This window comes from Heloderma suspectum, chromosome 14, assembly GCF_057233095.1.
Source record: "Heloderma suspectum isolate Gila_16-S chromosome 14, 16-S_ref, whole genome shotgun sequence".
Taxonomy (NCBI): domain Eukaryota; kingdom Metazoa; phylum Chordata; class Lepidosauria; order Squamata; family Helodermatidae; genus Heloderma; species Heloderma suspectum.
This window is the reverse complement of record NC_139471.1, coordinates 5,359,640-5,374,115: the sequence shown is the minus strand read 5'-3', so window position 1 is coordinate 5,374,115 and position 14,476 is coordinate 5,359,640. Positions and strand designations below refer to the sequence as shown.

General features: G+C 54.9%; 1 protein-coding gene across 3 annotated transcripts in view; it reads left to right on the top strand.

The window, feature by feature from the left end:
- FKBP15 (FKBP prolyl isomerase family member 15) overlaps positions 1-12,234 on the top strand; it is a 53,373-nt gene extending 41,139 nt beyond the window's left edge. For all 3 annotated transcript variants that reach the window (XM_084820976.1, XM_084820977.1, XM_084820978.1), the window contains 10 exons: positions 377-548; positions 2,082-2,218; positions 3,699-3,854; positions 4,224-4,376; positions 6,269-6,361; positions 6,904-7,014; positions 7,743-7,850; positions 8,218-8,858; positions 9,485-9,578; positions 10,141-12,234. In XM_084820976.1, coding sequence (XP_084677102.1) covers positions 377-548; positions 2,082-2,218; positions 3,699-3,854; positions 4,224-4,376; positions 6,269-6,361; positions 6,904-7,014; positions 7,743-7,850; positions 8,218-8,858; positions 9,485-9,578; positions 10,141-10,218 — 1,743 coding nt within the window. In that variant the 3' untranslated portion in view covers positions 10,219-12,234. The remainder of the gene's footprint in view (positions 1-376; positions 549-2,081; positions 2,219-3,698; positions 3,855-4,223; positions 4,377-6,268; positions 6,362-6,903; positions 7,015-7,742; positions 7,851-8,217; positions 8,859-9,484; positions 9,579-10,140) is intronic.
- The last annotated feature ends 2,242 nt before the right edge of the window (positions 12,235-14,476 follow it).

Below are 14,476 nucleotides of genomic sequence, written 5' to 3'. Positions count from 1 at the left end.
GGGACGTTTTTATTAGCAGGGCTGCTGATGTCCCCTGCCACCCCACCACTCTTCCCTGTTCCCTCTGGGCTGAGCTGCAACCCTCACTGTCTCTGGGGAGACCAGTGGATTCTCCCAGCTTCGATATATTGTTGCCTGTTGTAATGCAAAGTAATTTTGGGGCAGCTCAGTCTCGAAGGGGCAATTATGACCCCTTAGCTGGACAAAAGACCTGCTCCCGGTGGAGATGAGGACTGCTAGAACTGGTTTGCTGATCTGGATCAACACTGCCGCCTGCAGTTGGGGACTCTCCTGGGGGTGTGTGTGTGGGGGGGCGTGGGGACTCTCTTGATGAGCGCCTGAGCATCAGAACTGACCACGACCCTGCTGGTCGCAGGTCAAGGTTGCCGAGGAGCTCTCCGCTGCCACGGCACAGATCTCTCGGCTCCAGCTGGAGCTGACCGATCACCAGAAGACGGAGATGGGCCTGCATGCCCAGCTGAACACGGCCCTGAAGGAGTCGGAGAGGCAGAGGGTGCAGCTCAACCAGCTGCAGGCACAGCTGGCAGGTAAAGGGGAGTTGAGGGGAGGGGCTGAAATTGGGGGTGGAGTTTGGTGCATACGCAGAGTCCTTTATTTAGACTTTATGTATTTATTTATTACATTTCTATGCTGCCCAATAGCCAATGCGCTCTACTTCTCTAAGCCCTTTCAGGGCAGCCTTCCCCCACCTGGTGCCCTCCAGATGTGTTTGACCGCAACACAGTCTTGGCCAAGCTGACTGGGGATGATGGGAGTTGTAGTCCCGGCACAACTGGAAGGTGCCAGCGTGGGGGAAGCGGCTTTCGAGTCCGCATGCAACACACGAAGCTGGCGATTCGGGCAGTGCTTGGAGGAGCTGCTCCTCCGAGCGCCGGCCGTGTACTTTTCTCGGTGCAGAGAAGAGAGCAATATGGGGGTGGGGTGGGGGACGGCGCTGGATATTGGGGAAGCGGAGGTGCTTCAGGGCTGGAGGCATGCCCTGCTGACATCGTCCATCCCCCGGACCCCAGTAAGGTCAACATCTCTGCCCCATGGCAGCATCAAGGGTCAGCATGGTGGAGCATCTGCCCAGGGCCCACACCCCAGCAGGAGACCACTGACCAGAGCCCCCTGGAATGGCTCCTCCTCTTCCCCATCGCAGCCTGCTTGGCGGCTGCCTCTCGCTCTGGCCCAGACAATGGAGCTGGGGAGGAGGAGGAGCAGGAGATGCCGCGGCTTCCTGGTTCCCTGCCTGTCAAGCAGGCAAGTGGGCATGATGATGAGGAAGAGGAGCAGCTGGTGGCCATGGTGGCGAGAAGGTGGGCTCGCTCAGGAAGGGGGCCCATGGAGGGCGTTTTGCCCAAGGAGCCCCAAAATCCTGGAGCCAGCACTGCCTCTGCTTTACGGGGGTGCTGTATTTCCGAAATCTTGCTTTGACCTCTCTGCCCAGCCTGGTATAAGTTCCAAGCAGTGGCATTGCCAGGCGCGTCAAAGATTTGGGGGCCAATCTTTCCATTGGTGTCCGTGGAAGTCCCCCCCCCCAGCTCAATTGCCTTGTGGAGAGTGGGATTTGAGGGGGCATGGTGCACAGGGAAGGTCCCTCCCCAACTGTGATCCCTCTGGAAATCCCCCTCCCCTATACGGCAGCAAAGCTTAAGAAAAATCACCCATTGGCACGAATGGAAAGGTTTTTTCCTAAGCTTAATTGCAGGGAAGGGAGCCTTACAGCGTGGAGGAAGGAGGGGGGGATAAACCCCTCCCCTGCTGCAGTGCCCCTTGAAAATTGCCCTCTGCCCAGCAATGGAACTGAGAAAGAAACCTTCCATTGGCGCCAATGGACACTCAGGGCTCTGGGGAAGAAATCCAGGGCTGCAGGAATTCGATTCGGTTCTGGGGCCCCCTGCCCCAGCAACACCGCTGATGTCAAGTATCAGCATGCCAACAGAGGGAGGCGGGAAGATGGTGATTATCTCCATATCCCACGCTTGGGCCTAATTACAGCATGGCGTTGGGTGAGGGGGGACTCCAGGTTTGTGGCAAAGGTTTTGTTCGATGCCAGTTCTGTGCCTTGCCCTCCGCAGAGCTTCAGGAGTCATCTGAGGACGCCAGGAGCAAATTCCAAGTGGAGAAGCAGCACCGCAAGCAGCTGGATGGCAAGGTGGCCGCCCTGGAGGAAGAGCTGGCTGATCTCCGCGCAGAGAAGGAGAACCTGGAGAAGGTAGGGGCTCCAGGAGGTGTAAGACTTTTTTCCCAATTAACATTTTAATTTACACTTTTTTCTATGTTTAAACGGTACAAATAAGTTAGGGGAGGGAAAGTGCGGGGGGGGGGTAAGATTGGAGCTGGTCAGCAATCACAAACATATATTGGCTCTTGTTAAGATCAGGACTATTATACCGTGCTTGGTTGGGTAGGTAGCTCAGCTGAGAGAATAATGGCACAATCGTATGCATGTTAGAAAAAAAGTCCTAGCAAGTCCCAGAATGCTGGGAGTTCTAGGACTTTTTTCTGTCCAAACATGCATAGGATCCTGCCTGAATATTTTCACTGAATATTCTAACTCCGCAGAGGAAAAAAAAGCATCTGAGTTGTTCAGCAATTGGGCAGCCTGCACCAGCAGGCTGCCATGTTCACCACAATCCAGGTGTTTAAAAAACCTGGGTGGTTGTGGGGTGCAAACCAGGCCATAAACTTAGATCAGGAAAATTGATGCCCCCCTCTTAAGTACATTTATGTAGATTTATGCAGTCAAGTTTCCCACATTTGGGGACATCACAGAGGTCAGCACAACCGGAGTGCAATGGATGAGCCTCACCCCTGGCATTTTTTTAAAATTTTGGGATGTGGCGAGAGATCCCCAGATGAGCATCTGTAAGATAGTATTAAACTTTTGAAAATACGTTCTTGGAATATGCAGAGGGATGCCACAAAGAACAAAAATTCTGTGGTGCGAGGCGTTTGTTTTAAGCAACTCGCCCCATGTCCTCGTAGGGAGAAGGCATAGAACTGAACTTGCCAGGGGGACTTGCGTGCATGGCACTGCCCTGGCAAGACATTCCGCTTGTCTGCAGATGCTGCAGTGAATGCGCAACCCGAGGTCTTGCTGTTTGTTTGCAGACTGCTTTTGCAGCAAGAGTCTCACATCCAGTGGCTGAGCGAAAGGGGCCCTCACTGAGGCCTCATCAATGCATGGAGCAGAATGAAGTGGACAACTCTGTTTTGGAGTGCAGGTGGGAGGTACCATTTTTGAATGCTCCCCGTGTTTTAAAAATAAACAAAATTCCAGTAATTAGAAACATACTGTGTCAGGGGGAGAGGTCCTCGACCAGCCTGTTCCCTGTGATGTGTTTAAAACTTAAGACTGTAATCCTATGCCCACTTACTCTAGAGAATGTCCCATTGAATTTAATGGGACTTACTTCTGAGTAGGCAGGTATAGGATTGCACTGTTAAAAAAAATCCCTGCAAAAAAAAATCCCTGCCAATAAAGATGTAGCACCACAGGGAATAAGCTGTGGGCCAGAACTGTTCTTCCGGACACTCTAGTTTTCCATTTACAGTGACAGAGCATTCCAAATTGGTACCCTCCCACCTGTAGTCGAAAGTAGCACTGTGTGTTCCACCACCTCGTACGCCTTGTGCAGCCTGACACTTTTGTGTGCGTGTTTCTTCTCCTCCTTCCCCTGCTTCTGCTGCAGAACCTCTCTGAGCGGAAGAAGAAATCCCTCGTGGAGAGAAAACAGGCTGAAGAGGAGATGGACGAGATCCGCAAATCTTACCAAGAAGAGCTGGACAAGCTCCGGCAGCTTTTCAAAAAGGCTCGGACGTCAACTGGCCAGGCAGCTTCAGAGCAGGTGAGAGGTGGAGATGAATTCCGCACCCCAGTGGAGCAATGAAATCAGCTCCCCACAGAGATGGTGGCATCTCTCTCCCTCTTTTTCCCTTGGAGGCTTTCCAAGAAACATTTGGGCTGGCTCCTGTCTGAGATATTTCAGGGCCTGGGTAGGCAAATTGATGCTCTGGACTCCAACTCCCATCAGCCCTAGCTGGCATGTCTGCTAGTCAGGAATCCTGGGAGTTGTAGTCCAACACATCTGGAGGGCAGCAGGTTGGGAAAGCCTGCGCTAGAGCCCTTAATGGAGGGGGAGGGGTGGGCAGGGCAGGAAACCGGTGCCTTGCCGGCAGCTAACCAGTGTGTCCTTTTTGTGTTGGGGGGATGGAAGCTCTCCCTGATGCAGGCAGAGCTGGAGTCCCAGTGGGAAGCCAAATGCCAGCGGATGCTGAGCTCCGCCAAGGAGCAACACGCCCGTCAATACCAGGAAGCCTGTGAGCAGAGGGACGCCCAGCAGCGGACGATCTCCCAGCTGGAAGAGAAGGTCAGTGGCCAACCCCTCCCTCTTTTCCTCAGCTCCCCACCCACGCGCTTGCCTTGACCTGTTTCCTATTGTTGTTTTCCAAAGTGCAGGAGAGACGTCTTTGCTCACCCCAGTTCTGGGTGGCTGTGTTGGTCCTCAAGCTTTTTTTAGTTTCCTGAGCACGACTGGATGGCATAACATACATGCAATTTATTTTCATTTCATTTTATTTTGTGTACTTCTGAACCACAAATAACCAAAGTTCTTCGTGTGGTGTGCATTATGCTAAAAGCATAAAAACGCAAACATTAAAACTAAGAAGAAAACCAGTGCAGAGTAAAACCCAGAATAAATCCATTCCAGCACATAAAACCACATTTAAAACCAGCAGCAGAAGAAAGTACTAAAAGTGCTATTAAAAAAACACAGTTCTTAAAATGCTTGGGAGAATAAAAAGGTCTTCAGTTGGTGCCAAAAAAACCATAACAGCGTGCCCCATAGCCAGAGTTGTCCAGGAAGCTTACAGGGGGATTAAAAACCAAAGAAAACTGTGATAAGCCAGCCATGTATTGCGAACACAACACCATTTTAAAATCACAAAATACTTTGTAAAGACAGAGAATGGAGGGTAAAGAAACTTCCCAGGAACAAATCAGATGTAAAACTGAGGCTAAGAGGAATAAACTCCACAGCACTAAAACAGTATAAAACTGTAACATGATCTTAAAAGGCTAGGAAAATAAAAAGGACTTTTCCTGGTACCAGAAAGATGTTAACATAGAAGCCAGGTGGGGCTCTCTTTTTAGTCTGTTAGTCTACTTACCCCAACCTGGTGCCCTCCAGATATTTTGAACTACAATTCCTGACCATTGGCCATGCCGGGTGGGGGTAAGGAGAATTGAAGTCCAAAATATCTGGAGGGGTACCAGGTTGGGGGAAGGGTGATCTAACGGATCAATCAGTGTAAAAGCTGCAGTCTCCACCTGTACCTGTCTGGACTTTAAGATCATTTTTGGAGGGCTGTCTCTGAGTAGCTGTGCTGTGTGAGGTTCAGTGAGTGCCTATTGGAGAAAGGGCCTTTTTGGTGGTGGCACCCTCCCCAGAGATGTCTGCCTGGCTGACTACTTTGTCATTTTGGCACCAGGTGGAGAGCTTTTCCCCTGGTCTTTTAATCTTCTCCATGTTTAATTCGTTTTATCTTTGCCACTGTTTCAGTACTGCTTTTTAATGTTTACTGTTGATCTGCATCATTGTATATATGTTTAATTTGGTTTTATTCTTGCTGCTAGCCACCTTGAGAACTTAGGTTATAGGGCGGCATATAAATACTTAATATAAGCATAGAGCAGGGGTCCAGGTCTGGTGGTGCGGGGATTCCCCAGAGGGCCACACCCCTTCCCCGCAACCACCAATCATTTGGTGGCTTCCCGGCTTTTGTGCTCCCCACCCCCTGCCAATTCTAAAATGTTGAAATGCCTCTCCTAAGGCTTAGCTTGCTGGCAGTAAGAGCTTTAAACTAAAGTATGCTGGTATTTTTGGCCCCGCCTCCTTTGCCTTTGGCCCCTCCCACCCCTGGAATGCAGCCCCCGAGAGCTTCTGCTTAATGGAATTTGGCCCATGGACTGAAAGAGGTTCAACATGCCTGGCACAGAGGCAGTTGTGAAACATCTGACTGTGTTAATTGTGGCGTGTCCCTTCCAGACGCAGGGGAGCGAGGGCCTGATCAGTTCCCTCAGACTGCTTGCTCCTTCCTGCCTGATGCTCTCATTTTTGTATTTGAGAACTGGCTGCCAAATACCAAGTGCATCTGCTTCCAGAAGGCCCAAAGGGAAGCGTGAAAAGGCGCTCGGCTGGGACAGCATGGGTGTGAATCTTAGTCCTTGTGTCTCGGGGGGCCTCTGGTTTCTTTCCAGATTTCCCTGCTCAAAACCACGAGGAGCTCGGAGGACAATCAATTCTCGGAACTGCAGGAGCAACTGGAGCAGCTGGAACCTATGAAGGACAAAGTACGCGGGGCTGCCCTCTCCCTCCGCACTGCGTGAGCATGCGTTGCCCACGGGCCCACGGACCTCCAGCGCCCGGCAGGCCTTTCTGAGAGTTGGTGTAGCACAGTGGCTCAGAGGGCAAGGGCTCGAAATCAGGAATGCAGGACATAAGAAGAGCTGCGTTGGATCGAAACAGGAGTCCCTCTCGTCCAGCGTTCTGTTTCCACAGTGGGCAACCAGCCTCTCGTGGGAAACGCACAAGCAGGACACGAGCGCAACAGAACCCTCCTGGCCTTGTTCCGCAGCAACCGGTGGGCAGCTGGGCAAACAGAATGCTGGACTAGATGGACCTTTGTCTGATCCAGCATGACCCATCCTATGTTTTTAAGTTAAGCCGCTGTCTTGCATTGGGGTGGTGGACCTCAAGAGTTCTCGTAAAAGAGCCAGCAGAGCAGATCCCACAATCCTGCGGCCTGCCCATGCCTACCCTGCGCCACCTTGGGACGCTCTCACACCAGCTCTCCTTCCTTCCCTTCTCTCTGCTCCCCACCCGCAAAAAACAGTGCCTGGCCCTGCAGTCCCAGCTGGCTGCTCTCAAGGCCCACTATGAAGACCAGGCCCGGGAATGTGAGAAAGGTGCTGACCAGCCGTCGCCTGCCGGCTCGACGGAAGAAGTACGTACCCCAACCCCATCCCGCTTCACTCATTTCGCATTGCTCTAAATGGAGCAGGGGATGTTTCCTGCTGGGTGGGTTTCCATGCTCCGCAGCATCCTTGCAGCTGCGTCTCTGCCTTCCTCCTTCACTTGCAATGCTGCGCTGTTGCATCCTTTGCTCATCCTGCATGGGGAGGGCCCCTCTTTGCTGAACCAGTGGGGCAGCATTTACTCCCAGCGTGCAACTCCTCTTGTTCCATCCCCTTCTCTCTACCTGCCCCCCCCCCACTGCGCTCTCTTGCCCTCCTGCAGCATGTTCTTCCTGGTTTCCCAGCAGGGAAAAGAACCCTGTTCGTCCAGATCAGCCTCCTCCAACGTGGTGCCCTCTAGAGGTGTTGGACTGTATTCCCCATAACCCCCCAGCCAGCGTTGCCCATTTCGTTAGTTTAGACAGTCTCCATGCCCCCCGTCCACCGATGTTGACAATGCCCCCCCCCCCACCATTGGGGCAAGTGGGATATCGGCGTTCCCCAGTCTGTTGCCCTCCAGATGTCTTGGACCGCAACTCCCATAATTTCCAGCCAGCATGGCCATTGGCTGTACTGGCTTGGAATTATGGGGGTTGCAGTCCAAGACATCTGGAAGGCACCAGATTGGGGAAGTCTGGTCCAGAGAGACCCTGGAGGCCCACTGCTGTGCTGGCATTACTTTGGGTCCTTCTGACATCTTGGCCCGTGTCTTCCTCAGGTGAAGGAGATCATGAACGGTGTCTTCCACTCTCTGCGGGGCCAGTTTGAGCTGGAGGAGAGTTACACTGGCCGGGTGGTCCTTGGCGTCGTCATGAACACCATCAAGGTATAGACCCGGGGCGGGCGTGTTCTGCCACCTGCCTAGAGCCAGGCCCTCGGACCAGATGTGCCGAACGGCTCTTACTTCGCACGGTTTCTTCTGCTAGTCCAGGGAGGGGCAAAGGGGATGGAGCCCCAGCCGTGGGAAATGAGAATACTGGAGGGGGTGTTCCTGCACTACTGCTGGGAGTCTTCAGCCACACACCTTGCCCCCTGGGATTCTCGAGAGGCATCTCAGGGCCCGATGCTACTTCTGAGTTGCATCAGAAGGGACTGTGCTGTGTGTCTTTTGTGGCACGAGACCCCCTTCTCGCCTCCACCCCCTTCTCGCCTCCACCCCCTTCTCGCCTCCACCCCCTTCTGTCTGTTCCCAGACGATAACCCTGCAGTTGCTGGAGAGGCACAAGGAGCGGGCACAGAGCAGCAGCAGCAGCGGCGAGGAGGAAGGCCCAGATCCTGCACAGAGGCGACGAGCAAGACCCGCGGTCCTCCACCAGGACCACCGGAGCGATTTTCCCCCTGAACCACCGGCTGCGGCGTCTTTTATCCCTCCCCATCGCCCGGAGGGGGAGGCGGATGATCCTCCATCTTCTCCCTCCGCGGAAGGAGGCCGGGCCGGGCCCACGTCAGCCCCCTCTGAAGCACAGGCCTCGGCAGTGGATGCTGAACAGCCCCCTGTGGCCCTCACAGCGCCTCCTCCGCGACTGGAGATCCCCGTCAGGGAGGAGCAGGCGGCCAAGGAGGCGGCCGGCTCTGAGCCGGCGGAGGCTGAGGCGCAGGACGGGACTGCCACCAGAGACGCTGAGGCTGCCGCTGCTCCAGAGCCCACGGAGCCGCTTGCTGATGGGGTGGCGCCGGCAGTACGCCCAGATAGAGCAGAGCAGAGTGGCCCAGCTGCTCCAAGCCAGAACCCCCCCACCCCCACCCCCACCCCTCTGTCCAGTGTGGCGGGCCAGCAGGATGTGGTTGGAGCCCAGCAAGGACCGGCACGCAGCCCCACCCAAGGGGATACCAGGTCAGGGGCCAGAGAGAGGGGGCCGGGGGGTGTGTCTCTGGGGAGTTCATGTGTTTGGCCAGGGATGCAGAGCCTCTTCCAGCTCGAGGACTGAATTCCGTTTTGGAGACGCTCTCGAGGCTGCACTCTAGGAGTGGGCGGGGCCAAAGGCAAAAGGGGCGGGGCCAAAAATGCCAGCATATTGCCTCTTGAAGCTCTTCCTGCCAGCAACTAAACCTTAGGGGAGGCATTTCAGCCTTTTTAGAACAGGGGAAAAGCTGCACAAAAGCCAGGAACCCCCAAATCAGTGGTCGGGGGAAGGGGGTGGGGCCTGGGGAACACACCAGGTTGAGGTTCTTCGCCCCCGCTGTAGAGCCTAGCCACCGTTGCGCTGCTAGCATCCTGTTTGCGGTGTGGGTTAAAGGCACTGCTTAAAACCAGTTTGCTTCCAGCTTGTGTCAGCTCTTCTTTTTCAGGTCCTTAGCACTTGGATGCTGGTTTTGGGGGCAGAGGCAAGGGGTGGGAAGAGAGCGGTGTTGCTTCGTTCCCCGAGGGAGGTTGTTCCTGACAGCATCCTTTCTCAACACCCACCACCCTCCCCGGCGCTCCAAGTCAGTTTGGCCGTATCTTTGTTCCTTTCTTCTCAGCCTCCTGGAGGACAAATGCAGCTTGGTTAAATCTGCAGCACGGAAGCCTTCTGCATCAGGAGGACCGCTGGAAGAGGAGGAGGAGGAAGAATTGGTGAGGACTTGGGGCTGTGTGTGTGTCTGTGCAAATTCCTGGAGGGTTCCAGCCTGGGCACTTTCTAGCGTGAACCGGGGTGATGCATAGGCCAGTTTTAAGACTGGCAGGAATAAGCTCAGGGTTTTGAGGAATTTCCTTGGCTCCTACCTGGGGTTTGCTTCCTGAATTGTAGACTGTTCTGATTCTACTGATGGGGTGTTGAACCTCAGGGCCCGGAGCCAAATTTGGCCCACCTGGGGTCCTAATCTGGCATTCTGGTGTTCCCCCGATGGCCGCAGAGAGCCAATTCTTATGGAGAGCCAATGTGGGGGGCGGGTCAGGCTTGTCAAAATGTAAGGGGAGCAGCGTCTGTTTCCCGCCCGGCTCCTTGACCCCACCCCCCTGTAAAGCTGTCACAATTTTTCGAATAAGTAAAATGGGTTCCAGCTGGCTGAAAACACGCCATTCCGCGCATCCCACCTTTCAACCCTTGCTCAGCCCGGGACAGACATATGCCCCCGCATCCGTGACTGCGCTCGCCTCACACTTGTCCTCACTCCGTCTCCCTTGGGTCTTCCAGAGCCTGAAGGGCCGGCCTCCCCCCACCCCGCTCTTTGGGGACGACGAGGATGATGACGAGCTGGACTGGCTGGGGTGAGCGGCTGGATGGATGATGCAGCCAGACTTCTCGAGCGATGGCTGATCTGGGCTGAAATGAATGGGAACTGGGGGGGGGTTGTCTGTCGCCCCCTGAATGGCTCATTTGGGGTCGGGGTGGCTGCTGCACAATGCTCTGACTGTTATTTGCACTCTTTGGGGGGCCATGGGCCCCCGTTTCTCTCTCTCTGCCTGGACTGACTCAGCTGGCCTGCTCCGTTCTTCTCCCTCTGTCTCCTGCATCTTTCCTAATGGTACACTTCACCCTAAACTACTTATGCAAGCAAGGACAGTTTTCTTCACAAAGAACAAGAGCTGTAGCTGGGATTTTTGTCCCCTGCAGGGTTCCCTCTCTGTGCAATGCCGACATGAAGGCTCCGAGGTGCTAGATTCTTCCTACTGGTTCCTCCCCAATTCCCAGTGGACTTTTATGTTTTGCAATAAGAAACTCTCTTGTGGCTGTAGATGTTAAGTGGGAGGAGAGATAGGTGCCTCTCTTGCACAGCTGGGACTCCTTTTGGGGAGAAGCGGAACAGTTGAGTTGGCATTTCTGCCCTGCCTGCGCAGCCCTTTCCGGAAGGGTCTCCCTCCGATGGCTACACTTGGCTGCCCAGCACTGTGGGAGGACCAGGACATGGCTAAAAGCCCGCCCGCCTGCCTGCCTGCTCGCTGTTGGGGAACGAAATTACTGGAAGCACCTTGAGCCTGGGAGGCAGCCCCGCACGGGTGACCGACTTTTGTTTTTCCCCAGTCGACAGGGTCTGGCGGCTTGGTTTCGCCCCCTCGTCCCTGGGTGTGTTTTTGTTTGGATGACCTTGGATGACCGTACAGCCAGGATTACCAGGAAACTCTCAGTGTTAGACTGGCCCTGGCCTGGCTTTTCCCGATGCAACTTTCCTCCCGCCTGTCCTCCCTGGGGCGAATTGGGAGCTCCCGCTTGAATCGCCTCTGTGCCCGTCTGTCTCTGGGGTGGAGTTCTTCCACGGTACCTTGGCTTGGGGGCACATCTGTGTTGCAACCCTGGGAAGGGGTGGTAGCGGTAGACTTTGTTTAAAGATCTGGGTGGGATCGTCCTCGCCACGTTCGCCCTTCTGTTTGCGGGGATGCTGCAGTATTCCAGATGGAACAGTTGCCTAAGCTCCTTGTGGGAGTGTTCCAGACACGACCCAGTCCCTGCCCCTGGGGGTCACCCCGATCTCCAGGATCCAGCTTCTGCAAACACGGCAAAGTGGCTCTGATCCATTTTGATGGGGCTCGTGCAATGGAACGTCCTGCTGTGATCCTTCAGGGAGAGAGTGCCGGCTCTCTGCAGGGCCTGTTACACTCCTGCGGCTCACCTGTGGCCACAAGCCGCCCAAAGAGCTGTTGAAAGTGGCCTCCACTCAGCAGCTGTGATGGGTGCTGGCTTTTCCCAACCGGGCGCCTTCCAGATGGGTTGGGCTGCAACTCCCATAATTCCTAGCCAGCCTGGCTGGGAATTATGCGAGTTGCAGCCCAACCCATCTGGAAGGCACCCGGTTGGGAAAGGCTGATATACACACTTACCCCTCAGTGGTAGGAGGTGCGTGTGTGTGTGTGGGGGGGGCGTTGTCCTAAACTAATTAAATTCACTACTTACCTGAGCAGTACCTGCTTCCACAGTTGATGTGGCTTCTGATTCCCCCACCCCACCCCAAGTATAATGTTGCCTAGCTTTAGAGAGGGTGGGTATGACGGAAATGGCATAAGCATGAACATTTCTTAAAAGGTAGGGGAAGGGGAACACATGGAAGGAAATGCCTGTTGGGATTTTTCAGGAGGCTTGAACACCCAGCAGCTTCATTTCCTTCCCCAACACATGCACCGCTTGCCTTCATCCCATTCCCCGTTAGGCCTGGGTTGGGGCTGGAATCATCTTGAAAGGTCTCTCTCTGTCTCTGGAATTTACTAACGCTACGACTCGTTTCTTTGAACCTGGCCCATATTTGAAACCTGATTTTGTGTCTTGAAAAAGTGCAATTAAAGTAAGTTAAAACTGGTTTTGTCCTGGCTCTTTCCTTTAAGCAAGATGTAGCTGTGCATGTTTTGTTCGTTCTCCATCAACAGAAGCCCTTCTCACTTGCCCACCTTCAGCAGTAGTTAGGCTGGCGAGGACAAGGGACGGGGCTTTCTCAGTGGTGGCCCCTGCACCTCTGGAATCAGCTTCCATCAGGGACTCGTCAGGCCCCTTCTTTGCAGGTGTTCAGGAGAGCTCTGAAGACGCACCTGTTTTCGCTGGCCTCCTAAGTTGGCACTTTGGGGGTTTATTTTTAAGCTTTGTTTTAATTGGCAATCTCTGTTTTTATTAATGTCATTGAATATGCTCTTACGGATTTTTTATGGTGTCCGCTGTGTGTGTCTTTTAATCTCGGTGTGGGTTGAGAGGATTCTGGCCCCCGAATAATTTGCGAGTGAGAGGCCGAGCGATGCTGTGACGTGGCTTAGGCTTCAGGAGCCTCCTTCGTCCGCCTGTTGCCGTAGTCCTTCCGTCGGCCCTCCTGCGAGGCAGGCCAGTGTTGCGGACTGGGGGACGCTGAGCCACCAAGGCCTTCCCTGCTCGCAGCTCCCCGTCCTGGGCGCGTGGGCTTGTCAGCCGCCCCAGACTCATTTGCAGGCCCGAGCACCTCTTGTCCGTTGCGCTCCTTCTTTGCAGGGCAAAGGCGGCACCTCTCCCGGGCCGCGTCGGCGTTCTAAGCGAGCAGCGCAGAAGCCGCAGCGCAGGCCGAGGCCAGCCCTGGAGCCCTTCCAGCGCCGCAGCTGAAATGCCAGGTCAGGCTATGTTGAGCTGGTGCCAGTGCCGGCTGCAGGTTGGGGCGGGCCCTTGGGCGAGAACCCCTCCACGAGGCCTCTCCCTGGTGGAATCCCCCTTCTCACCGCCAGGTCACCAGCTGCTGCTCCTCCTCCCCGTTGCTCCCACTTGCTTGCTTGGCGGGGAGGGAGCCAGGGAGCACGGAGGCCGCGGCGTCTCCTGCTCCTCCTTCCTCCTCACCACCACCGTTGCCTGGGCCAGAGCAAGAGGCAGAGGACACGCAGGTTGCAGCGGGGAAGAGGAGGAGCCACTCCAGGGGGCTCTGGTCAGCAGGCCCCCGCTGGGGTGTGGGCCCTGAGCAATGCCCAGCCGTGCCGAACCTTGGCGCCGGCCCTGACTGGTGCTTGTGAGCATGGAAGCGAGTGTGGTGCAATAGCTGAGGGTGCCGATTAGGACTGGGGAGACCTGGGTTGAAATCCCCATCCAGCCATGATCTGGGTGACGCTGGGGCTAGCCGCTCTCTTGGCCCGACCTGCCTCACAGACTTGCCGTCAGAGTAAGCGGCAGGGAATCGTCTGTGTCACCTTGAGCTGCGTGGAGGAAAAGCAGGATAGGAATGTACTCCTGATGTCAACCCCTTTGGACAGAGCGGAGCATCTGGGGCAGGGTGGGCAGACCTCAGTCTTGTAAGATCTCATTTGGATCGTTGCTTTTGCGAGAACCTTGAGAGATCAACCAGCTGGACTCTGGTGCAACGGCATGGGTGGATGCCACGGAGCGTGGTGCCTCCGAGCAGAAGTCCTGGCCAGGAATGTGTGATCCGTACCAGAACCAAGCTCACATGTCCCTTTCACACGCACAAGCAGTCCTGGTTTCCTTCCCAATCCTTTTCAGTAACCCAATTTTGGGTGTGTGTGTGTGCTTTTGATTGTTGCTGTTGTTAGACAGTTGAGAGTCAGGAACCGGAGCTCAGGGGTGCAGAACCTGTTTCAGCCCAAGGGCGGAATTCCATTTCAGAGAAGCTCTGGGGGCCGCATTCCAGTGATGTGCAGGGCTGAAACTCCCCAAACCAGGGTAATTTAGCTTAAAGCTTTTACTGCCAGTAAGCCAGCCTTAGGAGAGGTGTTTCAAGCTTTTAGAATGGGGGGGAAAAACCTGCACAAAAGCCCCCAAACCACCAAAGGAGTGGTGGTCAGGAGAAAGGGGTGGGGCCAGTGGAAGGGTGTGGCTAGTGGAAGGGGTATGGCCAGCTGGGGAACCCCCAAGGGCCAGATTGGGAGTGCTGGAGGGTTGGCTTTGGCCCCCGGGCCAGAGTTTCTGCCCTAGCTGATCTACTGCAAATCACCCAGAGACCCACCAGTAGATCCCCATCTACCTTCTGCCCACCCCTGATCTAGGGATCCGGAAGCGAGGCTTCAAGACCCTGGGTACATCATCGCCCTTTCCCATGCCTAAGCAGGACAGCTTACGGAAAAGAAGCTGATGTGTATAA